General features: G+C 39.9%; 1 protein-coding gene across 11 annotated transcripts in view; it reads right to left on the minus strand.

The window, feature by feature from the left end:
* Positions 1-26,764, minus strand: part of LOC101096257 (LIM domain containing preferred translocation partner in lipoma) — a 692,709-nt gene that overhangs the window by 438,224 nt on the left and 227,721 nt on the right. For all 11 annotated transcript variants that reach the window (XM_023260309.2, XM_045036388.1, XM_045036386.1 and 8 more), the window contains one exon: positions 25,579-25,783. In XM_023260309.2, the coding sequence (XP_023116077.1) occupies positions 25,579-25,768 (190 nt within the window). In that variant the 5' untranslated portion in view covers positions 25,769-25,783. Of the gene's footprint in view, positions 1-25,578; positions 25,784-26,764 lie in introns of those variants that run through there.

Consider the following 26,764-nt stretch of genomic DNA (forward strand, 5'->3'; position numbering starts at 1 on the left):
TTAAGTCTTGATTATTTTTCTAATCAGTTAATTATTTTTTTTTAAATCTCACCAAAAGCACTTCTGAGTATTTCATGTAGAAGTCCCAACCAGATCTTAAGTTTTTGTTATTGTTCTTTCCCAAGGCAGTTAAGAGTGCTAGACAAATATCGGGTCCTAAGCCCACACAGGCTTAAAAGAACATTAACTATGCATAACTGGTAACAACAGTAAACAGGAGTTGTTTAGGAAATGTATGCATACTTATCAAGTCACAATGGCTCTGTACATTGCTACCATTAGAACAGGGGATATGGCAGCAGTAAATCTGGGAGATATGATGTTAAGCACCTCCAAGACAGGGCATCGGAAATCTGCTTCTATGTGCTAATCTCTGAAACACTAATACCTCTATTTCTCTCAGCCTCAAGTTTCTTCCTCTACAATGAAAAGCCTTCAAACAGATCATCTGAACTGAACATCAGCAGGGACCTTCCACCATCCAACCAAACTCCCTTGGGTCCCGATCCTTTTACTCTTCTCTTGGCACCATGATTTTCCAAGTGAGCGACACCAAGTGACATCAACTCTGGATACTTTAGCTTCATCATCTACACAAGGGGAGGAGTAACCTCTGCCATTTTCACCTATGAAAGGGGCTCTGGAGATCAAATTAAAAAAAAAAAGTCTGTGAATGTGTGCTATGAATGTAAAATGCCATAGAATATTAAGAAAATGTATTTACGGGGAGCCTGGGTGGCTCAGTCGGTTGAGGGTCCAACTTCGGCTCAGGTCATGATCTCACGATCCGTGAGTTCGAGCCCCCTGTCGGACTCTGTGCTGACGGCTCAGAGCCTGAAGCCTGCTTCAGATTCTGTGTCTCCCTCTCTCTCTGCCCGTCCCCTGCTCACACTCTGTCTCTCTCTGTCTCAAAAATAAATAAAACATTAAAGAAAATGTATTTACTCCCATCACTGTTAATTCAGGTGTGGGACAGAGGTATTAGGGGTATAGTATGGAAGAGTACTGCTCCAGAAGAAGCCTGTGGAGAGAAAACAGGTTAATAGATGAACTTCAAGAAAGCAGCACACTCTTCTGTCTCCTTCTGCCAGCAGGAAAGCTTTGGAGAACTGCATGGCTGAACAAGATATGTGAGTGCCTAGAGCCTCCTCAAGGAAACACACAAAATGGAAGCAAAATTACAAAGTCCTAGGGTCCATTCTGGTTGTTGCCCTTATTTCCCTTAACTGGCTTAATAACCAAACCAGTCTAGTTCAGAAAATGACATCACTGAGAACATTACCCCTAGTATCCTCCATAATGTGGAGTATTTCTATGGTTTATAAACTACTAAAAGATCAGATGACACTACATAAAGATCTGTATGTGGATATATATATATATATATATATACATATATATGTATATATATATATATATATATATAGAGAGAGAGAGAGAGAGAGAGAGATTGTTTCAAGCATTATTTGTTCTAAAAAGATCACAGGTATTAATTTGCATTTCCTTATTTACTTTTTACTCCCCTGAGGGAGAAAAACATTGTAATAACACCTTGTATTTGTAGAAGCATGTGTCTCCTAGAAGCAGGGAATACTGTACAGATATTATTTAATCAAGCTTCACCTTATCAGTGAGTAGTGAGCAATGGATCATTATTAAGGGGTCATTTTAGTTGGAAACAAAAAAGTCCAACAAAATATAGAAAATTTCAGGGTGACAAAAAATCACCTCTGGTGAGTTCAGTGAGGTCAAAAAAAACAAAAACAAAAACAAAAACAAAAAACCTCCAAGAGGCAACTGAGACTCCCTTCTCCCATGACTCACAAAGTTTAGTCTGCCTGAAATGGTCTACCATTATCAACCTTTCCATGAATGAATATTCGCCTTCCCTCAAAGTCCAGCCCAAGAGCTTCCTCTCCCCATACTAGTGCAGACTTCAGCGTTCATCTTTCCAGTCAGATTAAATTATGAATTCTTTAGAGTTTATATATATATATGTTTTTTTTAGTTTATATTTATATAGTATATATAAACGTTTATTTTTTTTTTTTTTTTTTTAATTTTTTTTTCAACTTTTTTTTATTTATTTTTGGGACAGAGAGAGACAGAGCATGAACAGGGGAGGGGCAGAGAGAGAGGGAGACACAGAATCGGAAACAGGCTCCAGGCTCTGAGCCATCAGCCCAGAGCCTGACGCGGGGCTCGAACCCACGGACCGCGAGATCATGACCTGGCTGAAGTCGGACGCTTAACCGACTGTGCCACCCAGGCGCCCCTATAAACGTTTATTTTTGAACGACAGAGAGAGACAGAGCGCAAGCAGGGGAAGGGCAGAGAGAGAGGGAGACACAGAATCCAAAGCAGGCTCCAGGCTCTGAGCCATCAGCACAGAGCCCGACGTGGGGCTTGAACTCATGAACCGCGAGATCATGACCTGAGCCAAAGTCAGATGCTCAACCAACTGAGCCACCCAGGCACCCCGGGACTACCCTAACTGTATTGTTTAACCAATTGTACCTTTTCATGAACTTAGTTGTGTACATGTCTTCACTCCTATACCAAACTGAGATATCTGTAGTGAGAACTAGGATTCAGTCTTCTGTGGACATTACTGCCTACCACAGAGCCTTATAGGACATAGGGAAATCTATCCATGTTCTTTCTCTAGGACTGGATCTTGGAAACAGAGATATTCAATTGAGTGATTTGCAGGACCCTTTCCAGCTATAAATTCCAAACGTTAGAAGGAATTTATGGCATTACCTAATTCAATTCCATCAAACAAGAGGCAAAGAAAGGGATGTGTCCAAGTGGAACCAAGTTTCCTGAGTCCAGTCCAGTGCTTCTTGGCCGCACTATAGGACCTTTCTAAACTGCTGACAGTCCAAGAAGAACTACCTCAGGTTTATTTCCCTAAAATTTCAAGCCAGGATCTCAGGACACATCTATTTGACAGATGACAAGGAAGTATTAGCTTAAATAACCATTACTCTGAACATCACAATGCTGGCCAACGGCTCTTCACCATGAGTGAACTTGCTGTTTGGCATCATTTTAATAAAATTCAAATGGGAGGCAAATGCTGACCCTAGACTAGTGCTTTTCAAACTGTATAAAGTAGCTCATGAATAGGTCATAAAATCGATTCACTGGACCTCCAAGGGTATTTTTAAAAACTGAAATAGAATAGAAAACATCAATGTGCATCATGTCAAGTAAGAACATACACTGTATATATATATATAGGTGTGCATGTGTGTGTGTGTAATTATCGATGAAAATTTATTTCTTACTGCCATTTGTCTTTTTAAAAAGTTTGAAAGCGACTTCCTTGGACCACACTTTCTGGTGATACATATTAACAGCTACAAAGCTGAGTGTCGTACAGGTAACGAGAAAGGTGGGCAAAAGCAGGTCTTATGAAACTAATAACATCTCCTCTCAATTTTACATTTCCTATTTCTTGGGAGAGCCTTCCAGATCTCGACTGAAAACCCTGGCCACAATGAAGAGATACCACCTTCCCCCCCCCCCCCCGCCCCAACACACAACCACTCAACGTTTGGACTACCACGTCTTGTGTTAGGGGACAAGGCTTCTTTGGTCCCTGCCCACCCTTTGTCTCTTCCTCCCTCTTAATGAGAAAAGGTTAGGAAAAAAATTACTAAAAGAGAGAGGAAGGAAAGCAAAGCAAAGTTTCAGTTTTAGAGGGGTTTTGTTTGTCTGTTTACTTATTTCTTTGTCTTTCTTTCTTTCTTTTCTAAAGAGAGACCCAAACCAGCCTACAGGAACTGTCACACAGGACTCATGTCCCTGGGCACTTTCAACAGACTATCAGAATATTTTTTTGCTTTCTACTTCCTTGGCTGGATGGTCAGGTTTGAGTAATTTTCTCTTTCTCCTGGGGTTGGTTGCTAAGAGACACTCTATTACTTCTCTTTCTCTTATGACCTGATTACTGTGATCAGCAAAGACAATATGCAGGACAGCACCCTGACAGTCTTGTACAAGATCGCCGGGCTGGGTTACAAAACAATGGGATCTCTTAACCATCTCAAGGCCATCAGATCAAGTTTCCAAAATTCTTTTTTAGAAGGGTCTAAGGATTCTTCCATTTTCCTCCAAAATGGTGGTCACAACAAATCAACTATCTCTTCCATTATAGAAGCCAATATTCATATTGAAATGCGTTTCAACAAAGGTTCCATGCCATCTCTGTATTATCTATATATTTCATAGGTAAATAAAGAGACCAAAAAAAAATGTTCTGGGTCAATCTAAGCCTGGATAAAGGAAGGACAAGGCTGCTAGAAAACCCTAATAAGTTTGTTAGCCAGAGTCTTCCAATCTCCCCTTCTTTTGGGGGAAAACACAGCCAAAGTAAATTTCGCACCTTGTTTATCTCTAATTCAACACAGCTCTTCCCATAGATGTTTGTTGAATGAATAAATGATTGGTGTCCAGATTAAGCTCTTCTTCTCATCCCTTGAGGCTCCTATCCACTCCCCATGCACGCACGCATGCGCGCGCGCACACACACACACACACACACACACACACACACACACACATTTCAGCAAAATGAAAAAGAAATGGCTACATGTTCCTTTTTAAAGGTTTTGATGCACTCAAAACAGACCAGGATTTTTTTTTAAGGCAATGTAAGAAAGTAACAAAGATTCTGGATCTTTATCCAGTATATCTTCCCCTAGTTTGTATTCCCCTTATACTACCTAGAAGATTCAGGTATCTGGCCAGACATTCACTCTTGTGTTTATTTTACTCTCCTCCCCACCATGAGGTTAATTTGGAAATTTTTTAACACTTTGAATAGGCCAAGTTCACATAACATCTGTAGCATATATCCAAAGGCATCATGCTTCCCATATCCCCCATGAGTTATACCTAAAATTTTATCATTAGAACTTCATGCCTTTAGCTTAAGGTTCTGATGTCTATTAAAAATGGAAGTCCTTCTAGCAAGGTTCCACTTTGGCATACTATGAAGAATATCAATCTCTCAGACTGATAGATAGATAATGAATATAGATGTAGAGAGAGATAAACATATGTATGTATGTATCTCAGTGTGTGCACATTTAACAGATATTTCCTGGATTTCCTGGATAGATTTCAGGAGTTAGCGTATAAAATACAATAGAAACACAAAGATTATGAAATTTGGATTTGGAGATAGCTGGATTCAAATCAAAGATTTGTTCATTATTAGCCACTGGACATGAGGCAACTTACTTCCCATTTCTCTGAGCCTCAATTTCATTATTTGAACACTGGAAATATTAGAACCAAATTTCAAATAATGCTGTAAAGATGACATATCAGATACCTAGCATATAGTAGGAACAAATAAAATGTTATCTCCCTCATGAACTACATGTACTTAAGAACATCAATTTTACTTTGCTCTGGTGTACAGAAAAGAACATTTGAAGATATTAGCCTAGAATGGGAGAGCAAAGAGGGCATGGAAGTGGCAGAGCAACATGCTAAAGGCATACAGAATGGAGAGCCAATGGCCCATTTCACAGCCTGACTAAATTTACAATATTCCATGGGAACAATTTTAGTCCATGCCCTTCAGGAGTAACCAATTTTACACAATTTCTGTAGCTGAATCATACTTTCATATAATTTTAGGGCAGGAGGAAGTGAAGAGATAATATTGTTCAATCTCATTGTTTTACAATGGAGGAACCCACCCCAGGGTGGTCCAGTGACCTACGTAAGCCATAGTGTGCAACAGAAAGGTCCTTCCCACGGACATACTTCCATCCGGTTAGCTCTTGTCACGGGTGGTGGCTGCCTTCTTGATTGGTCGCCACCTCCTTTCAGTGTGGTCAAGGTAAAATTACCTTTATTTAGCAGGCCCTTTGGCTCTTCCATTTCAATGGAGTATCCATGTACAGTTCTGAGACTGTATTCAGAACAAAGTCAAACTTTGCAATAGATCCTAGCTACTTACTAACTGGGAATCATGGTTCTTTATACTCAGTCTGGGGAAAAAATAACAGTTGCTATGACAGTTGGATTTATTTCTGAAAATGGGATGTTTGAAGGGCATTTCAAGCATAGTGCCCAGCTTCTAACTAGGAGCTTTTTGCCCTGAAATTCCCTCTATGGCTCTAGCTTTGCCCTTCCTCTACTTCCAGCAACATGCCCTGGTAATGCACAGGTCTATCAGCAACAAGTGCCCTGGCAATTGTTCCAGACAAGAAAAATTCCCTGGCAGCCCCCAAAATGGGCACAGATCCTAAGACATCTCCTTTTTCAACCTTGGACTGACACTGTTTTCCAGGATAAGAGGCAATTCCCAATGACAATTTCAGTCTAGAACAAGCAATACTGTCATACAGGTTAATTTTTATCCGGGCTGTATCCAGTAGAGAAGAAACTACATGAGATAAACTGCTTGGGAATAGTATAGACTCACCACTAGCAAAACACAATGCCTCAAGAAACACTATCTTTAAAAGGAACTATGGCTGAAGCTCTCTAAAATAATACAGTCGCTTGGAATCCAAAATAAGCTGAGAGTGGAAAAAAAAAAAAACACCTTAATTATATATGACATGGTTCAGTGAATTGAAAGAAAAACACCACAATAAATAAAACCTATTCCCCTAAAATACCCAAACTGGGATGGGGAGAGGACTCGAAGTGATCAGTGATGGGGTAAAAGTGCTTTCAATTTTATGGAATGGGGCCTCGTCTACTGGGTGTTGAATTACGCCTGTGCCTTCTCAGGGTGGCACAGAAGGATATTCAGAAGTTTCAGGAGATGATCTTGCCATCTCTCCAGATGTGCATGAGTGTTGAATCACCTGCCTCTATCACTCACTCTGTGTTCTTTACATTAATCCTAAACAAGCACATGGACTCGCAAATCACAGAGGTGGGTAGAACTGTGGAATGAATGCTGCTGCTTCATCACCTTGATTGTGTAGGTGAAGTTTGAAGAGTCTGGTTCATTTTTCCAGTCAATCTATGCTCGAGGCACACTGCAACCAGGTAGTGGTAGCCTGTAACTGCAACACCCAAATAATTCATCAGCACAGGCAGCAGAAAAGTAACAGATTATCCTTCTTTCTTAAAAAATAAAATAAAATAAAAAGAACGTAAGAATAAAAATTAAGGAGATGTACATCAAGGTAAACCCATGGACAAGATACACCGGGGAGAGCCATTGCAAAGAAGGATCATATAGGTAATTCTGATTAGTTTCCTAATAACCTTAGTTTGGTTTTTACTATTACTCATTCTGCACTCCAGCTTTTCCAGGTTGTTTCCTCAAAATTTCAACTTGCTTGGGTTCCATGAACCCCAACTGATTTATTCAACTGTAATACTTATTTGCAGTAATCAGACTGCTTAACCTAATCATAGGAATGATCTAAATTCATTTTTGCCCTTACTACCTTCCAAGACCTTGTATTCTTTTCCACTTAGAGTAAGGAAAAAATGGTTGTTTATTTTTTTAAGTGTCCTTATTTATTTTGAGGGGGATGGGGGTAAGGGGAAGAGGGAGAGAGAGAGAAAGAGAGAGAGAGGATCCCAAGCCGGCTCTGTGCTGATAGCACAAGGCTCAATCCCATGAATGGTGAGATCATGACCGAGCTCAAATCAAGAGTTGGACACTTAACCCACTGAGCTACCCAGGAACCCTGAAAAAAAGTATTTTAAAAATATAGGGGCACCTGGGTGGCTCAGCCAGTTAAGCGTCCAACTTCAGCTCAGGTCATGATCTCGCCATCCGTGAGTTCGAGCCCTGCGTCAGGCTCTGTGCTGACAGCTCAGAGCCTGGAGCCTGCTTCAGATTCTGTGTCTCCCTCTCTCTCTGACCCTGCCCTGTTTGCACTCTGTCTGTCTCTCTCAAAAATAAATAAACAATTAAAAATGCATATATATATATATATATATATATATATATATATATATATACACACACACATTATTTTTTAAATGTCAACCATAAAAATATCACACAGTACTAGTACATATATTATATATATATTAGTAAATATACATACACATATCAGTATTTTATTTAAAAAGAACAGTGCCATAAGTGAGTCCAACAAGCTATGCTAACGATTGTAATGGCAGCTGTTGGTACTTGCATGTTTGTTTAGGAAAAGGAATTCTCTTAAATTTGCCGTTCTCCATCTGCAGTCAATGGCATCATGTTCAGTTTTGGGTCCTGACAGAAGCGTCTTTCTAGGATAGGCTGGATAAAAATAATTCAAGATGGTAGAAGGTATAAACCTCCAGTTACAAGATACATCAAGTCCTAGGGATATGACATACAGCATGGTGACTAAAGTTAATAATACTGTATTGGATTTTTGACGTTTACTAAGAGATTAAATCTTAAAAGTTCTCATCACAAGAAAAAAAATAGCATAACTACACATGTGATGGATGTTACCTGAATTTACTGTGGTCATCATCTTGCAATATAAACACATATCAAACTATTATGTTGTATACCTAAAACTAACATTGGCTATATGCCAATTATAACTCACAATCTTGTATTTTTTTTTATTTTTTAATGTTTATTTTTGAGAGAGAGAAAGAGAGCATGAGCGAGGGAGGGGTAAGAAAGGGAGACAGAATCTGAAGCAGGCCCCAGGCTCTGAGCTGTCAGCACAGAGCCTGATATGGGGCTCAAACCCACAAACCGTGAGATCATGACCTGAACCAAAGTCGGACGCTCAACTGACTGAGCCACCCAGGCACCCCTAGAACTCAGTTTTTTTTTAATGTTTTTAAAGTTTTAGAAACACTGCAATGGAAATGTCCAGCTTGAAGGAGGGGAGGAGGGGGAGATGAGGGATAGATCGCTATCTTAGAGGCGTGAAAGGATTCATATCAGCAAAGGGACTGCAAGCTTTAAGGGCAGAGCTGGGACCAAAAGTAGACTGGAGGGGCAGCAGTTTCCACCTAAATATGGGAAAATACCTTTTTAATCTAAAGGTAACACAGGTAACACTATAAATAAAATCTGTTCTCACCTCCGCTGTATATTCAAGCCAGAGCAAACTTAAGACATAGTAAGAGGACATATCTGCACCAGGGCGATTGCTACTAAGTTTACATCCCTCCAGGGAGCTTCAGAGTTGTTATTCTAGTTTTGCTGTTGTTGTTTGGATATAGAACCCTCGTATCTCTTACTAAATTTGTGAGTAGGTATTTTAAGCCTTACTCCCTCTGCAAAAGGGAACTACTCCCACTGTATTGTCTCAAGTATTATTACATGTAAAACTGTCAGTTTTAAGAGACTCAATCTGAACCAAGCCACCTTCATAAACTTTGTAACTATTATTTACTCGATAGATATTCACTGAATGCTTCTTCTGTGCCTCAACCATGGTAGGCATTGTGAATTTAATGGTGCCCAGCAGAGTCCCTGCTCGCCAAGCCAAACAGTCTAGGTGACAAGGTAGCTCTTGACGTTACCTCACCAGACTAAGTACCTATTTGGTTTGTCTGTTTGCTCTTCCCCGTTCCTTTCCCAGAGATGTGTAACTCAAAAGCGATGAAGGGAGAGGGCCCATTTAACGAGGACTGGGTCACAATCAGAGATGCGACCAGATTGTACAGCTGGTTTTCTATTGTCGTTGTTGTTTTTCTTGGAGAACAGGTGTTGACAGCTTTAAGCACTAACTAAACTCTGCAGAGATTATAAACTTAGAAGACTAAGAGATATGCCCACATTTTTTAAAGGCAGCTTTCAAGTCAAAATCAGAGCTGTCCAAAGACAGCTATCCATAGACAGAGCTGTCCAAAAGACAGAACATAAAATCAGAGCTGTCCAAAGACAGAACAAGGAGTTTCAGTTTCCTCCATTAGAAATATCCAAGAAAACCTGTAGGGACACCTTGGGAAAGATGATTTATCAGGTGTTCAGTATCAGGTGAGAGACTGGTCCACCTCAGTAGTTCTTGAAACCAGAGAAGTGTTCCCCCAAAATGGTGCCAATTCTAGACCAATTACTTCGGAATATCTGAGAATAAGACCCTAGTCTTGGTATTTTTTGGAGGTCCCCAGTGATTGTTAAGTGTAGTGAGGGTGGAAAACCATGGAGACACATTTATTAAAACGCTTGCAGTACTGCACTGGCTGTATTCTAGGAAGCCTGCAGACTTTAAGCCATACAGCAAAAAGGAAGGGACACTGTCATACCCTTTTCCACATCAGCAAGGTCATCAAGGAGAAAGGCGAACAGCCTAGTGTTCTAGCTTGTAATGAACGAGTCCAAGTTCTAAGATGTGCTCACGAGGGAGAAAGGCCAGAACTATCAATAATATATTGGATACAGACAAAGAAAAGAAGATGCGCACATTTTGACATTCCAGAGACCATTAAGGCTCTGCATGGAATAGGTGTACTGAGTAAGATACGCATTTTATGTTGTCAGGGGGTACTTGTTTTTCTTTCGTTCATGCATTCATGTATTCATTTGTTCATTCGTTCATTTTTTTGGTTTTAACCAGAAAATTCCCTAGTTACATTCTTACCTCTTCCAAAGCTGTATTAAAGTGAATTAGATGTTTGCAAACCTCACTGGGACTTGGGGAAGACTGGCAGGAGGGACCACGCAGCAAAACTCGAAAGCTGTGGCTTTCGGTATTGAACAAAGTTCTACCAAAGGCATAAGAGTAGAAGCCAGGTATATAAAATAAGCCGAGAGCCCCCATTGAATGTCTATGATTTCCAAGCACCGTAATATGCTAACACTAGAAAACAGCCTATTTTTAGTACTTGAGGTTGTTTTTGAAAATCACCAATCTTTTGAACCTTGTTTTTCTTTTTTTTTTTTCCTACTACAGCTTTTCTGTGCCTTCACAGTTACTGAGGATCATTGACCAAGATTCTCCATAGCAAAAGGGAACAGTGGTAATAAGGTTATCAGAACCTGGGAAAGAAAAGTCCACCTCTACCCTTCACTGACCTAGAGGAAGAGAAAGGTAAATGCATCGGTCAAGGCCAGAGCGAAAGCTGGCATTAGCCCCAAGAGAAAAATGCAGAAGTTCTGATTCTCAGCCCTTATTGCAAACCACCAGCCATTCTCACTTCCCCTGCCAACAGAGCTGACTTTTGTCAGTGAGGGAAGAACTAAGTTTCACAAACAATTAGCACAATAAGAAATAAGGGTGGGGTACTAAGGGACCATAACCATGGTGACTGCTTTGTGACTCTAAGATCACTGACACGCTTTAAAAAGAAATGGATTTGTTCCTTCAACATTGTATTAGATCGCTTTATAATGAAATCAAGTTGGTGACTGTCGGTGGTACTGGTATCGTTGAACCTTCTGTTCAGGAGCACAAAAAGCATCAGAGAATAAAGAGAGAGGCAAAGTTGACCTGACCAGTTAGCTTTCAAAATATAAAAGCTGCCATAAGAGCCACCGCAAATTAGCCAGGGCAGAAAAGCAAAAGGGGGTTTTCTACAGCCATTAATTGCCATATTACCATTATTATCATTATATAATACAGTACCATATGGAGAGCATTAAATAGTGTACTTTCAAACGAGACTCAGGCCAACTAGGTTAAGCAATGGCCTCCTTGAATCAAAACCTATTGCCCCTTGAGGCCCGCAGAGCTGCCTTGATTAAACACAGCGGCAGGCTCCAGTTGAAGGGATGATTCTTCTTTTTTGAAGGGAGGTGGAATAGAGTAATTGCCAGATGTTTGCAATTTTAGCTATAAAAAGATGGCTGCTTTCCATTCCTGAGTATGTTGAATCTTTTTTTTTTTTTTCCTTTCTACCCAAGCTATTGTGGTTCACTAAAATAGGCCACTGCACTGATGAATCATCGTTCAAAACTGCAATAATGGAAGCAGAACAAATATGACATTTTAAATTCACATAGAAGAGAAATAAGTAAAACTGTATGGGTAATAGTTCTATGCTAAGCAACAGAAAACATGTTGCAGTATAAAGGACCTGATTTGGGTTCAGACGAGTTATTCTTGAATCTCCTCTTGACTGTTCTCTACCTGTAAGACCAGGTCCAAGCAATCTCATCATGGAGACTTGATCTCCTCAAATACCAAATGGTGTCACTATCTCCACCCAGCCTCGCTCTCAGAAGAAAGAACTTACGCCTCGCCTTGGATGGGCGCTGTCCAGAGAAGATGTGCAAATGTATACGAAAGTATATCAAAACCATATATCGTGATATAATTGCACATACAGTGTACATTATTTTGTATGTGCATTATATTTTCTGATAAATACTAGAAACCCTCTCCCAATGCCACCGCAAAATACTCAGTTCTCTGTTCAAACAGTGCCTTCTAAATCTGGTGAGATGAAAATGAAAATCTGGGTTTTACTTAAACAAAAGCAATATAACTGGATTGAGAGACTGGTGACCTCTTAGACAAGGGATGTTATCTTTCTTAATGAGTGAGCTAAGCATCTCCTTGAGGGTCTGATGACATACGGACACTTTCTGTGAAAAGAGACATACACATGGACCAAGTTTAAACACAATTTCAGGGCACTGGCTAAATCCCAAATATGAATCCTAGGGATGAGTGGGACGCGAGATAAAATTCCTAATTAATTTTTTCTCAGAAAATATAATTAATAACATCTTTAGAATCTCTCTGCCTCATTGGATAAGTTGGAAAAAAAAAGATTTTAAAAATTAATAAAAATCACCAGTTTATATTGTTTGTTCTATATAACTTTCATTTACATTATTATCTCTAATGATAGTTCAATAATAAAAATGCTACTTCTTAAAGAGACAATAAATATGAATCTTTTTTTTTCATGGCATAGTTCAAGTAAAGTCTCTGAGAAACATGTTCTACAATTTTAAAATAGTATATATCAACACATCACAATTCTAGCAGGTCAAACTAAGACTTTCAATCCTAAAAACATCACCAAAGCACAAAAAAGAATAAAACTAAGGCTATTTTCAAAAACAATCAGCGAGAGTTACATTTGGACAATAATAATTTAAAAATCTATGTTTGTAAAAACTATGGATTATGATTCCCAGAGCTAATACCCACATTTTAATTTTAATAATAACAGCAACAGTAACAACAGCAGCTTCCACTGACTTAGCGATTATTTTGTGCCATACTATGTCAATGTATTCACTGGATTTTGAAAACAACTCTTTGAGATATATTTTTAAGATATATATATACATATATATATATAATTTTTTGACATATATATATTTATTTAAAGTAAGAACAAATGGAGACAGCTTAAGCAGCTACTTAACCTAATTAGTCCAAGTTCCCAGAGAATTAGGGGTAAAATCAAAACTAAAACCAAGATCTATCCGATGCTGGAGTCTCCGTGCTTAACCACCGCCTGCCATGAGTTTTCCCTCTTTTAGCCTTCCAGTCCTGTCCTGCTCCCAAGTAAACTCTTTTTTATGAGTCCTCTGAGAAAATAATCATAGAGCCACCTCACAGAATTTAAAGCTTTATATTGCTAGTTAACTGGTCATTTTCATATGTCAAGTTTCTAATGAAAATATAAACCGCTTAAGGATTAGGATGTGTTTTTACTTGCTTCCTATCTCTTATAGAGCCCTATTAAATTAAAATGTCATGAGGCATATCTGAATTGTCCCCACTAGAGGAACTGCAATAAATGCAGAGGGTGAGGTATGAAAAAGTAAAATCCATCTACCAGGGACTACATTTAATGGGCATATGTGACACTTCAAGGTCACCTCAAATGGCGATATTTCTAGTGACATATCATGTACCTTGGCCATTTCTTTCCTGGTAAATAATTTTTATTTAGGAAAGTAGTACCTGAATACTGGAAGGAAGTACCTGATAAAATCTATATCGTGATTATATATATGAACAGATCACTAACAAAACAGCAAATTTACATGTCATTGAAATTTCATTTTAATGCCAATAAAACTACCAATGATATCTAACAAGTTTAAGCAAGATGGCATAATTCACGCAACCTAACAGAGATTTCAAATAGTTATTGAAGAGCTTTCTGAAATAATGTCTTCTTGACATTACTTTGGATTTTTTTTTTTTACTTCTGTACATTATCCTGTACACGCCAATGCACACGTGATTCTAATGGATTTTTGCACGTTATTTGGATGACTTCAATTTTCAAACAGCTCTAAATGCTAATGATTGGGGAAAATAACAGCGATAAGATTTTCTTCTTTTAAGATAAAATACTAATAGCATTAAAACCAGATGCAGTGTAGTGCTAAGAAAAAGTCTACACATGGAATTAGGAGACAGGGATTCAAATCCCAGCTTTGCCCTGTGCTGGTTGTTTCACTTTATATTATATTCTCTGCAGATTGAGAGTGATGATACCTATCTTTTACAGTGTAGCCAAAGATTAACACTAAAGCAGAGTGGATTTTAGATGAAATAGGATAATAAATCCACTAAAAAAGTTTTTCACATCCTTATGACAATGTTCTGCCAGAGAACTCACTTTAGTGGTAGTAATAATTGTTGATTATTACACAATTGTTATTCTATATTACCAATATTTTACTTAAGGGGAAGTACCAAAATTTGGTCAAATGTGGCTTCTACATTTATAAGCCTTACTGTGGGTCCTCTGAACCAAAGATTTTTCATTTGTCTTTAGGAACTATAATAATGTAGGAACCATAATGTTACAGGATATTGTGCCAACTGGACTAGATATTATGTGGGAAAGGCATTTGAAATCTACTCATATCCACACACACATGCACACACACACACATGCACACACACACACACACACACACATCTTTAAAGCTGCAAGTTGTAATGAATATTTTACAATAAAGTGCTTCTTTCATTGCTTCCTGTGCAGCAGACCATCTATTCTGTTTGAGATCAGCAACATACAAAGCAATGTAAAGAATGGATGGGAAGAGAGAATACTGGTGGTCAAAGTGCTAGGAAGCCTGAAGTGCCACATCTCAGGGACCTATACTCTTCTCTCCCTAGTGCTGTGCTCAGCCTTCCAGACTCTGGCAACAGTAAATTTAAGAAAGGATGATAAAAATATAATACCATGATTTTTTTTGCCTTACAGTTCCTAGGGTCAATCATTGTTCCAGGGTATGGTTTCTTTATATGGTATATTTGCCCAAAGGCTCAGGTGTCAGATTTATTTTTATAATATCCATAATGAATCCATTTATAGATGATTTACATAGGCCTGTCGTGACCCAAAATCAGCTGAGATTTCAAGCATCCCTTCCTGAAGTAACACAATAGCAAGTGCTCTATAATGCACAAGCTTGGGCATCGCTGAATATTCTAGAAGAATCTTTTTTTTTTAATCTCCTTTCTTCTGCTTTTGGATCCCAATTAAAATTCCTTGAGACAACATATGCAAAAAACTATGTTATGATGATAAAAGCACAGCAGGAAAACCATAGCAAGGTGAAGAATGATTTGAGTCCCTGAACCTCTACATTGTTCACATGATAAAAGATACTTAAGACTTCAAAAGCCACTGCCATTAACTAAGGAGAGTTTGTGTACTCCCAAGACCTGCAGAAGATTCAAAAGGCATTAACACACTGGCCCCTGGAGTTATTGAAACAAATGAATGGCTCCCAAACTTCAATTGAGTCTCAATCAGAATTATATGGGGAGTTTTGCTTTGTTTTGTTTTGTTTTGTTTTGTTTTGTTTTGTTTTGTTTTGTCTTCATGCAGATTCCTGGGGCCCATGCCTTGAGATTTTAAATCTGTGGTACTGACATGAGCCCCAGGGCTTGTGTGTTTTCTTTTCTTTAAAAAAAATGTTCCCCAAGTCTTTCTGATGACTGGCCAGCTTTGACCATTGTTTAAACCATACATTATAACAGTAATCATGAAAGTGTGGTAAGAGAATTGGATATGCATGCAAGATGGCACTTGAGAAGGAGAAGAAATCATTTTTAAATACATCCATCTATACATATAAACTCATAGAAAGTTGTAAAAATTGTTTAGACTCTCAGTTTCTTCCAGTGGTAACATCTGATAATGGTAGAATACAACATCAAAACCAGGAAACTGACATTGTTGCATTACTGTTAGCTAGCCCTGACTCAGTTCCCGCCATTTTTTGACCCACATGCATTTGTGCGTGTATATAATTCTATTCCAGTTCATCCCATGCATAGATCCGTGCAACTACCTCCACAACCAACATCCAGAACTGCTCCACCATCACAGAAAGACTCCCTGTTGCTTTTTCTTGGTATGAACACCCACTCCTGCCCCACTCCATCCTTCATTTCTGTTCCCTAGCAACCACTAACGTGTTCTCCATCTCTGGAGTTTTGTCATCTCAAGAATGTCTTATAAATGGAATCATACCATATATGTAACCTTCTGAGACTGACTCTTTCTTTTTTCATTAAGCATAAAACCGTTGAGGTCAATCCAGGTTATTGCATATTATCAATAGTGCAATCCTTTTTATTGATGAACTGTATTAATGCATTGTTTGGAGATACTGGACTTTGTTGAAACATTTACCTATATGAAGGACATGTGGACATTGCCTTTATAGTATTTAGTCGTCATGAAAAAAGTTGCTATGAACATTCATGTACAGGTTTCTGTGTGAACATAACTTTTCATGTCTCTGAATTGAATTCCCAGGAGTGCAACTGCTAAATCATATGCTCAGGACATGTTTGGGAAAGACACTGCCAAAGTTTTACAGAGTCGTTACACAATTTTACACATTCTTACCAGCAACATATGAGTGATCCAGTGTCTCCTCATCCCTACAGCATATGACTTTTTTTTAAATTTCAGCCATTCTAATAGATGTATGGTAATATTTTATTGTATTTCTATATTTACTTTTATTTTCAAAAAAGAAATTAAGCTTTGTTTAGATTTAAAATATGAAGTGACGATATTACTATGTATTTACATAATTTAAAAATAAACTAGGGGGCACCTGAGTGGCTCAGTTGGTTAAGCATATGACTCTTGATTTCAGTTCAGGTCATGATCTCATGGTCATGTGACTGAATCCTGCCTCGGGCTCTGTGCTGACAGCTTGGAGCCTGCTTGGGATTCTCTCTTCTCTCTCTCTCTCTCTCTCTCTCTCTCTCTCTCTGCCCCTCCCCCGCTCATGCACACACACTCAGTCTTTCTCTCTCTCAAAATAAATAAAAATAAATAAGATTCAAGAGCACCTCACCACACAACACCGCATTATTCACCACTTCCAAAGCCAGACACAAAGGATGAGGAATCTAGCACCTTATTAAGGAATCTACTTCCATAGTTCATTATGCTGACAGGTTACAAAATAAGAGATTTTGTTAACAATACATGAATGAACTTCTCTTTGTTCTAAAACATCTACTCGACTCTGTCCACATAAATTAATTCTATCACCAGAGCTCCTAAACAAGTCACCCAAAACGCATCAGTGACACAAAACTGTGGCAACCCTGGAAGGAATCCAGAGGATCAGAGCTCAGCTTCGCTACTTACTGTTCTCTTATATTGAACAAGCCACCTAACCTCTGCGCCTCTAATGTTGGAGTAATAACCCCTGCCTGCAGTCAACAATTTTGTTTGTTATTTACAGCACTCCTAGGGCAAAGGCCCTACACCTTCTAGAAATGTATTAGTGAAATAATGATCCTCATCTCAGAAATGAAAGGGTTGCATTAGATAATTTTTAAGATTTATCCAGGCTCTAGAATTTCACAGTTGAGGCACTGTGATTCCTATCATTGCTATTTGAAGTTGATCATCTATATCAGTATAGGGGCACCTGGGTGGCTCAGTCAGTTAAGCGTCTGACTTCGGCTCAGGCCATGATCTCACAGTTCATGAGTTTGAGCTCCACATAGGGCTCCCTGCTGACAGCTCAGAGCCTGAAGCCTCCTTCAGATTCTGTGTCTCCCTCTCTCTCTGCCTCTCCCCCGCTCATGCTCTCTCAAAAATAAATAAAGATTAAAAATTTTTATAAAAAAAATCTTTACCAATATAACTTTATTACTAATAATTCTAGCTATACCACTACACATGTATTAGTCATATTATACTACTAGAATTATAATTTAGAATAATTATTATAGCATGTAGTAAGATTCTGAAGTGCATTTATTAAGTAAATACTATTTTTTCAATGTTAGTTATTAGGATTAAAAACAATGTTATTTTTATTATAGCAAGAAGTGCGTTCCATGAGGGCAGGGATTAATCTCTGTCTTGCTCACTGCCATTCCTTCAGCCCCCAGAAGACAGCCTAACACAAAATCTGTTTTAAGTAAATGATTGTTGAATAAGTACACCATGGTAATTCCTTAGAGTTGTTAAGATATTTTATGGTTTATAAAACATTTTCATCCTCTGTTATATTTGATGCTCAAAACAATCTTGTAAGATAATATCACCAGCTAATTTTATATATTAAGGAAATGTGGAATAGAAAACATCACCAAGGTCAAGTAGTGAAACTGGGGCTTGAATGTAAATGCCCTGCCCCCCAAATCAGCATGAATCTTGGCTCTTTCAAGTGTCAGTAAGGCCTGTGAATATTTGGTAAAATCTAATGTCACCCAAAGAAATTACAAATCCTTTTCAGGAAGATGTGATGTGAAGATCAAATTAATACAATTATTATCTGACCCTTTAATGAATGAACAGCTGTCCTTTCCTCCCCACACACCCCGCCGAGGCTCTGAAAATGAAAACTCATGTACAGCACTCCACAGTCATAGACGAGGCTCAACACGCTTACCTTGAACCAGAAACGGGGCATGCCAGTCAAGCCCGAGTCTCATTAGAGTTCCTGATGTTTCAGTGACTTTGTGACTGTCCTCATGACAGCCCATGCATAATTATAACAAATGTCTAAGAAGCTGCAATCACTCTCGTATGATTGCTGGCAACTTAACAGGACTGTCAGGACTACAGAAATAAGATGTTTCACGTTTGTACCTGCAAAGTCACAGGCCAGATTCACCTCTGGTGGCAGGGGACAGAAACTATAGGACTCCAGAGACAAGATAGCACACTGTGAGTCTAAATATTTAGATACGACTGTTCAGAATTCACAGTCAGTTCCCCTACACTTTCTGCCACCTACCATTCTAAGTTTTTACAAACAAACAAACAAAAAAAGTTTACTAACCGTAAGAAGAGAAGCAGCACCAAATTGGCTTCTAGGTTAAACACAAAAATGGTAGAGAAAACCCATGCTACATTATTTCTTTAAATATATTGTCATCGGTGGCCATCTGTTTCCCTCACATTTTCACTTCTGTTGAGAAAACAAATATGTCCAGCCTAACCAGTTTACATCACTTCACATCACTAATGGCTAGTTCTCTACCAAGTATCAATAACCCATGACTTCCCGATTCCTACGAACCAAGCCTGTCTTGCCTTTTCCAATCTGAGACAATGGAGATACAGTGGAATGAGCACATTTGGGAAACCTGGGCTCTGGCTCCAGTTCAGCGCAAAACTCTTGGATAACCTTGGGAAGCCAGTTCCCCTCCCTCTTAGACTGAGTTTTCACATCTGGCAAATGGAAGGACTGGATTACAAGAACTTCAAACTCTTTTCTACTCCTGCTGCTCAAAGATGTTGTGATTAATGCATGAAGAATGGCTTTGTCAAGAAAGCAGAAATGAAGGAAGACTGGCTGCCATCTCCATCATGGGGAATTCAGTTGTGATGGCAATTTATTCCAGCTACTCCCATCTACTCCAGATTCCCTAAAAACTATTCCCCCTTCATGAAATGGATTAATAACCTCACGGGAGCAGAAAGCATGGAGAGATCTAGCAACAAGTTTTCAGGTTTAGGACCCTCATTGACTAGAATTCATTTCAACCACTCTGATCAGACCTTTCAAGTCTAGGTGAAGCAAGGTAGGCAAAGCTTGAAAGCAGAGGTCTTATCTATATTATATAGAAGTAAATCAGGTAATACAGGTGGAAATAGTTTGTGAAAAGAACAACCACTTTGAAATTAACTCCAAGAAGAATCATGTAATAAAAAAATCATGGAATTAAAGTGGATGAAGCCGCCTAACCCAATCTCCAATAAATAGAACCCCTTAACATCAGAAAGAGCCCTAGATATGAAAAGTAAAGGTTAGCTCTATTATTTTACTAGCTACATGATTATTAAATAAGTTATTTCACTTCTGGTAGTTTAGCACTCAGCAAAATGGCAAGAACATCTGCTCTACCTAACTCAGCTACAGCAAGAATCACCTTTGAAGAATTAAATGACAAAGAATACGGAAGTGTGGGGTAAACTATAAAGGACTGTACAAATGCAAAGGGATTCTACTGAAAGTGTTACCTTGAATTTGCACCCTAGGGATTTAATTTTTCAAAATTCTTACATAAAAGATGCTCTTTAAAGGAACTTTATAGAGATTGGAGAATGTAAATTTCAGACCACAAGACAACCCCAAATTTGCAAACTTGGAAACATTACCAATTATTCTCTACGATAAGCTATTGTAATTATCACATTTCATTCAGCCAAAGTATTAAAAGAGAAAAAGAGACTGTGTGTGTGTGTGTGTGTGTGTGTGTGTGTGTGTGTGCGCGTTTGTTTTCCAATTCCCAGAGTTGCAATTACAGGAAAATTTCAGAACCATCTCAAGAAAATAACATATTAGTAAAGTGGGAAAGCTCAATTACTTTGGTATCTACCAAAAACAGAAAAAGAAAGATCAATACCCTGTACTGCCATCATAGTCTAAGGCTTTGTGTTCTTGGTTTTGTTTATTTATTTATTTATTTATTTTGCAAATTTGGAGCAGACAGAAGATCCAGATTACAGTATAAAGATAATCACTGGCTACTACTTTCAAGACCAGAAAAAAATGCATTATCTTGTTCTCATCAGTCTAAAATAGAAGATGATGAGACAAAATCATACATACATAGCAACATTCCGCAAAAAATGATGTGGACATTTAACAGGATAAACTTTGTAAGAAGGCAAAACTTAATAAAAAAAAATATGAAGGCTACTGTATTAAACATGAAAAGGCATTTGGAAATGCAGGGTCATTCAAAGAGGACAGAAGGAACACAAGTTGTTAAAAAAAGATCAGTGGAAAGTTTGAGAACAATGAGCAAAATATGAGGATCTGAAGGCCTAAAGAGCTACTAACTGGGAAAAACAATACCCCACTTTTAAGTGTGCCAAAGCTCTTTAGAGAAAGGTCCTTAGCAGAATTCATTATAAACGAATTATGAGAGTTGGGGCACCTGGCTGGCTCAGTCGATGGAGCACACGACTTTTGATCTTGGGGTCATGGATCTGAACCCTACAGGGGGTGCCAGGATGACTTAAATAAATAATACTTTTTTAAGAAAATCATGACATACGGGATCACATAAATATAAGCTGATGTGGAAAACATGTGGGTACTTGGCCATTCTCAGCCCGAGTTTAAAAATGAGAAAGCAAACCCCAGAGATTGCAGACATAAAACTAAGGTGGGGAAATGGAACGGAAAACTTCCAGGTGGCAGTGGCTCAACAACTCCTGGACTAAAAGGCTCAAGGAATGGGTATAGGAGGGTAAAAGTAATTCAAACAGGTGGGTCGGGCTCTAGAACTGGCATGCCTGATGGGTAGCTATGAAGCTGGGATCTGTGCCTGAAGAAGCAGGTTTATATTGCTGTGCCCTAACCACCACCCCAAACATTACAGAGCACCTACTATGCGGCAGGGGTGCCGCTGGTGCCATTGGGAGCAAAGGCATGAGTCACGCAGTCCCTGTCTCCAAAAGCTTCAAGTACACTGAAGGAGACAGGCTCATTTACAAGTAAGTCTGTTGGAAGGCTTGTGATAAGAATGGTGATAAGAATTCTACGAGATGGATAAAGAGGTTATGGTGGAGTGAGAAAGAGTCCTCTCCAGAATATAGTTAAGAGGTCCTGGATAAGTCTAGACTCAGACAGAGGGGACCTGAGCTCAGCCCTGAGCAGGCCACACACCTCTGAGCAAACAACTTATACCCCCTGCCCTGCATTTCCCACATTCACACCAGTAAAGGGCCGACTGTATGCTTTCTATTAATTCTAACTTTCTGTCTTTGCAGTTAAGCTTCTTAGAGGTCAGGCTCTGAATTAAGCTATGAATGAAAAGCCTTTATGGGCTACAAATTGAGGGAGAGTATGTACCAAAGGGAGAAAATAGGTGAGCTGAGGCACAAGACCCCGGCATCTTCAATTCACCCTGTAGGTAAAAACCCCACCCTGTAGGGGTGCCTGGGTGGCTCAGTCGGTTAAGCGGCCGACTTCGGCCCAGGTCATGATCTCGCGGTCCGTGAGTTGGAGCCCCACGTCGGGCTCTGTGCTGACAGCTCAGAGCCTGGAGCCTGTTTCAAATTCTGTGTCTCCCTCTCTCTGACCCTCCCCCATTCATGCTTTGTTTCTCTCTGTCTCAAAAATAAACATTAAAAAAAAATTAAAAAACAAAACAAAACAAAACAAAACTGTCTTACCCACTATCTGGGGGTTTCACTAATGTTACAGACCATTCTAAATGAACAAAAACAAAAACAAAAACAAAAACAAAAAGGAAAATGGATATAAACTTTAAAAATGTATAAAAATTTAGACAAAAAAATAACATAAATTATAAAAATGTTTACAGTCACAGAGAATGCACTAACATTTCAATTAAATAGAAAGTAAAGCAAATCTCACACTTCCAACAAATATCATGTCATAATACAGAGCAGATGACGAGATGCAGCTTCATTTAAAAACAAAGTCTGAATATCCATGAACCTTTCCCATATTTATCTTTAAAATGTATATATGCAAGGGAAATTTCTTCTTTCACGTATTCAAAAAAGGTTATATTAAAAAGAGAGAGAGAGAGAGAGAGAGAGAGCGAGATTGGCAGCAGTGCAAGAAAGAATCAAGACTTCAGAAATTAAATGAGACTGAGTCGCTTGAAATGAGGATGCCATATTCCAAACTGTTTACTGCAAGAAAAGAATTACTGAGCCGAGTACTCACCCATCCAGCCATCCGCCATCCATCCAAATATATACACACATAAGAACATACAGACATACATTTGACCATACACAATCATTCCTACTAAAAACACAGTAGCATAATAGGAGCCAAGAGGAACATAAGGACGAGGGAGAAACCATGTCTTGTTGCTTAAATGGGGAAACAAAGCTTACATTCTTACAAGGAAGTATCACCATCACATGGGGCCCGAGAGCCACCTATGCCAAGAAGAGAAGGGCAAAGCAAGTTTAGCACCTGGGGCAGGACAAAGGCCGCGCTTCAGACACTGAACAGCCACAAAACTACCTCGCCTCTCCATATTCCCATTTCCGGTTTTCCATGTGAGAAAAACTCTTCCCTCACAGGGTAACACGAGAAAGCCATAAAACGATCGCGGAGAAGCGCAGCATCTCGTACAGCCTACATGCTGAATAGGGGCAGAGCAAAAGCAGGAGGAATAACGGAAAAAAAAAAAAAAGCAGAAAGGTGAGGCTCACAGAACCAGAGGTACATGGAAACATCCCACTCCCAGGGATGGGAGTGGTTTCCGCTGATCTAGGCCATGTCTGGTCATTTTGGAGAAGGTGATACAAGTAGGATTTTGACCGGGGACAAAAGAGGTGGGGGTGGTATGTTGAGAAAGAGCACATGGTCCTGAGCTGCCGTGTTCTGGAGAGGATGCCAGTGTCCCCAGAGCACTAGACAGACAGAGAACGAACCTCCCAGACTACAGCAAAGGGAGTGGGGCATCATAAGTGCACAGAGTCACCCAAGGGGCCAACCCACTGCCACACATAGCATTGCGCGTGGAGGGATCTGAAGGGAGACCACTACCTGCTTCCCTCTTCCCTCTCACATATGCCATGTATTCGCCTACTTAATATGGGACCTGCCCTCCTCCCCTGCCCCTCAGGTTTGTGTCATTTATCATACTTACCAAGGCTTCCTCACAAGTTTGCCTCCTACTCCAGGAGGGAGTCTATCTTAGTCCTTTCATGTGAGAGAGAAGTCTATTTCAGTTCTCCCCCAAAATGAGGGGACAAAACAATAGTCCCCCAGTAAGCAAACAGGGGAAATGCAGTGAAAGCAAATAAGGAAGCCAACATATGGCCCCTCCTGTCCTGATGAGGAGGGCTTGTCTTCCAAATTCCAGCCCTGAGTCCTGCAACCACTAAAAAGAACAAAGACAACCAGTTCCACTAAGTCTGGGAGCAGACACGGAGCCTCCTTCGAAGCCTATAAAACTCAGACACTGCCATAGAGATTAGTAGAACACCAAGAGCGTCACATACTGTTTTTCCAGGGTGGCACTCTGATGGTCTTATTGTTGCTCCTCCCAGAACAAAAAATCCATGGCCACAGCCCAGGAGTGCATGCTGATGCCTGACCTTCCTACCACCTGCCTGAGCGTCCAGCCATCTCACACAAGCTGGATATCTGGACTAGGCTTCTGACTCCAGAAGTCATTAAACTCTATTTACAATACCAACAGACTAATGAAGTGTTTGCTGGGGACAGGTAGAGGACTAGGAAGCAAAGAGAAAGACTGCACCATATGACAGGGCGTGACACAGTCTTATGGAAACTTGCTAAAAGAAACACACGCCCGTCACCCAAGAAGCAGTAAGAAACATCATGGAGAAGGTAACGTAAGGTCATTTTTCTAAGTGGTGGTGGGATGAGGGAGAAAACAGAGAAAGGGGTACTGAATCTCCTTTCAGGTCTCCTCTCTCTCAGCTCCCATAAATGGAACGTTCTTCTGCTTGTCAGTTATAAGTCATTATTTCATGGGTTTGGATGAGCTGCTGACATTGACTGGTAAAAATATGGAAACTCTTCCAGCAAAGAGTACAGCACCCTGCACTGTCTGAGAGGTTCAGTGTGTGAATGTGCATGGGCCTATGCACCTGAGATGCTGAGCTCGTGTGGATCATCAAACTCTACCTGATCAAAACTGAATGGACTGCCATTACAACCTCTAGAACTAGGTTTCATTCACATTTGCCTATGACCTTCTACAAACGCAGATCTCACAGAGCTCTCTGGACAACTTTATCCTAAGTAGTCTAGGGGAGGAAAGATAGCCAACGAAGGTTAAACAATTCCGGTGAGGTACCTTCATATGGGTTTCCAATCAGACCACTGCCTGGCACCATATGGGGCCACTTGTCCCATGTCAAGAGGGAGGGGCAGCTGGGTAGCAGACACATCTCTACATGAGATGAGGTGAAAGGATAACACAGTAGAAGGGCACTGGGCTACGAATGAAGAGACCAAGGTTCTAGTTTTGGCTCTAGACCAAACTCACTGTATAACCACAGCCAGATAACCCCTAAGAGGTCTCACTCTCTATGTCCCTAAAAGAAAGGTTCGCTTTGATAGTTTCTAGATGCTTTTTAACGTTTGACAGTCTATTAACTACAATAAGCACAGCAAATTCTTGAGCTAACCTTTTTCCGACACAACACTGGACAGATGAGTCACTCTTATTATACTGAACTCTCCCACTTTGGGCACCCAACTCTAAAATCCCCCCCACTTACCTTCACCTCCAGGTTTGTATGGGTTGTACTTGGGCTTTGGAGCAACTACTGGTGCAAACTTCTTGGGTGGTTGTTGTGTGGACACTGAAATGCTGGGAGTCCCAAAGGAATGGGTGGTCTCCATCCGTGCAGGCACATGGCCAAGAGGCTCACCAGTACTTTTGGGTGGCAGCCAAGACGGATGAGACATTGTCAGAATCTGAAACTAAAAAGAAATAAACACAGTTGGTTGGTTTCCAGAAGCACAAAAATGGAAGCAACCCACCTCTCGCTTTATCATAATTTCATCTTAATCCATACTTGACATCTTGACAAAGCTCTCTGAGAAGGAAGAAAGAGAAAAGGTAAACGGGGGGACCGGGAAGAGGAGGAAGGGAAGGAACAGGAAAAACTGACCATGGGAGGAGAAAATAGAAACTCCCTCACCAATCTTGAATACTTCTTCTGACAGTTACCTCTTTAGCACTAACACTCTTCAGGAAATGGATATGATAAGAAATGTTCCCTAACCCAAAGGAGAATCTGATACCAAACAAGGTTGCAAAAAGGCTCCAACTTTATCAATAACCTATGAAAATGATTACCAACCAATGACATGGTGATAAGTTACCTAAATGAAGTGATATTACCTAAGTGAGATAAAAAAAAGAAAGAGAAGTGTTTCTGGGATGCAGAAAAAGGTAAGATTATTCTTGTTGGGAGCAAAATGAAGACCTCACTGATGAGGTGCCCCTCAGACTGGGCCCTGAACTGGCAGAGGCCAGTCCGAACCGTGTCAGCAAAGTGGCACAGGCAGAAAAGTACACAGCACTTAGGCTTGGTGTGACCGGAGGGGGAATAAGGAAAAGCAGCGAGCAAACAACTAAAACATGGGATGCAACCAATGCCCAGACAGCTTTGCACCCTAGCCCGAGGAGCCTGAATGTATTAGGTCAGCATTAAGGAGGCACCCAAAGTTTATTCTTGAAACAAGGGCATAACCAAGGCATGTCCAGATACTTTCAAGTGATCCCTCTTAGAGGAACCGTCCTGCTCCCCACCAAGGGGGCACTTGCAAATCGGGGGGAGGGGGACTTTGTTGGCCATAATGCCTGGGACGATACCGGTGCTTAGTAGCAAGACACTAGGGATATTCAACACCTGTAATGAACAGGTCAGCCCCACGTGACCAAGCATCAGGAGCTGT

The sequence above is a fragment of the Felis catus genome, chromosome C2, assembly GCF_018350175.1.
Source record: "Felis catus isolate Fca126 chromosome C2, F.catus_Fca126_mat1.0, whole genome shotgun sequence".
NCBI classification, from domain to species: domain Eukaryota; kingdom Metazoa; phylum Chordata; class Mammalia; order Carnivora; family Felidae; genus Felis; species Felis catus.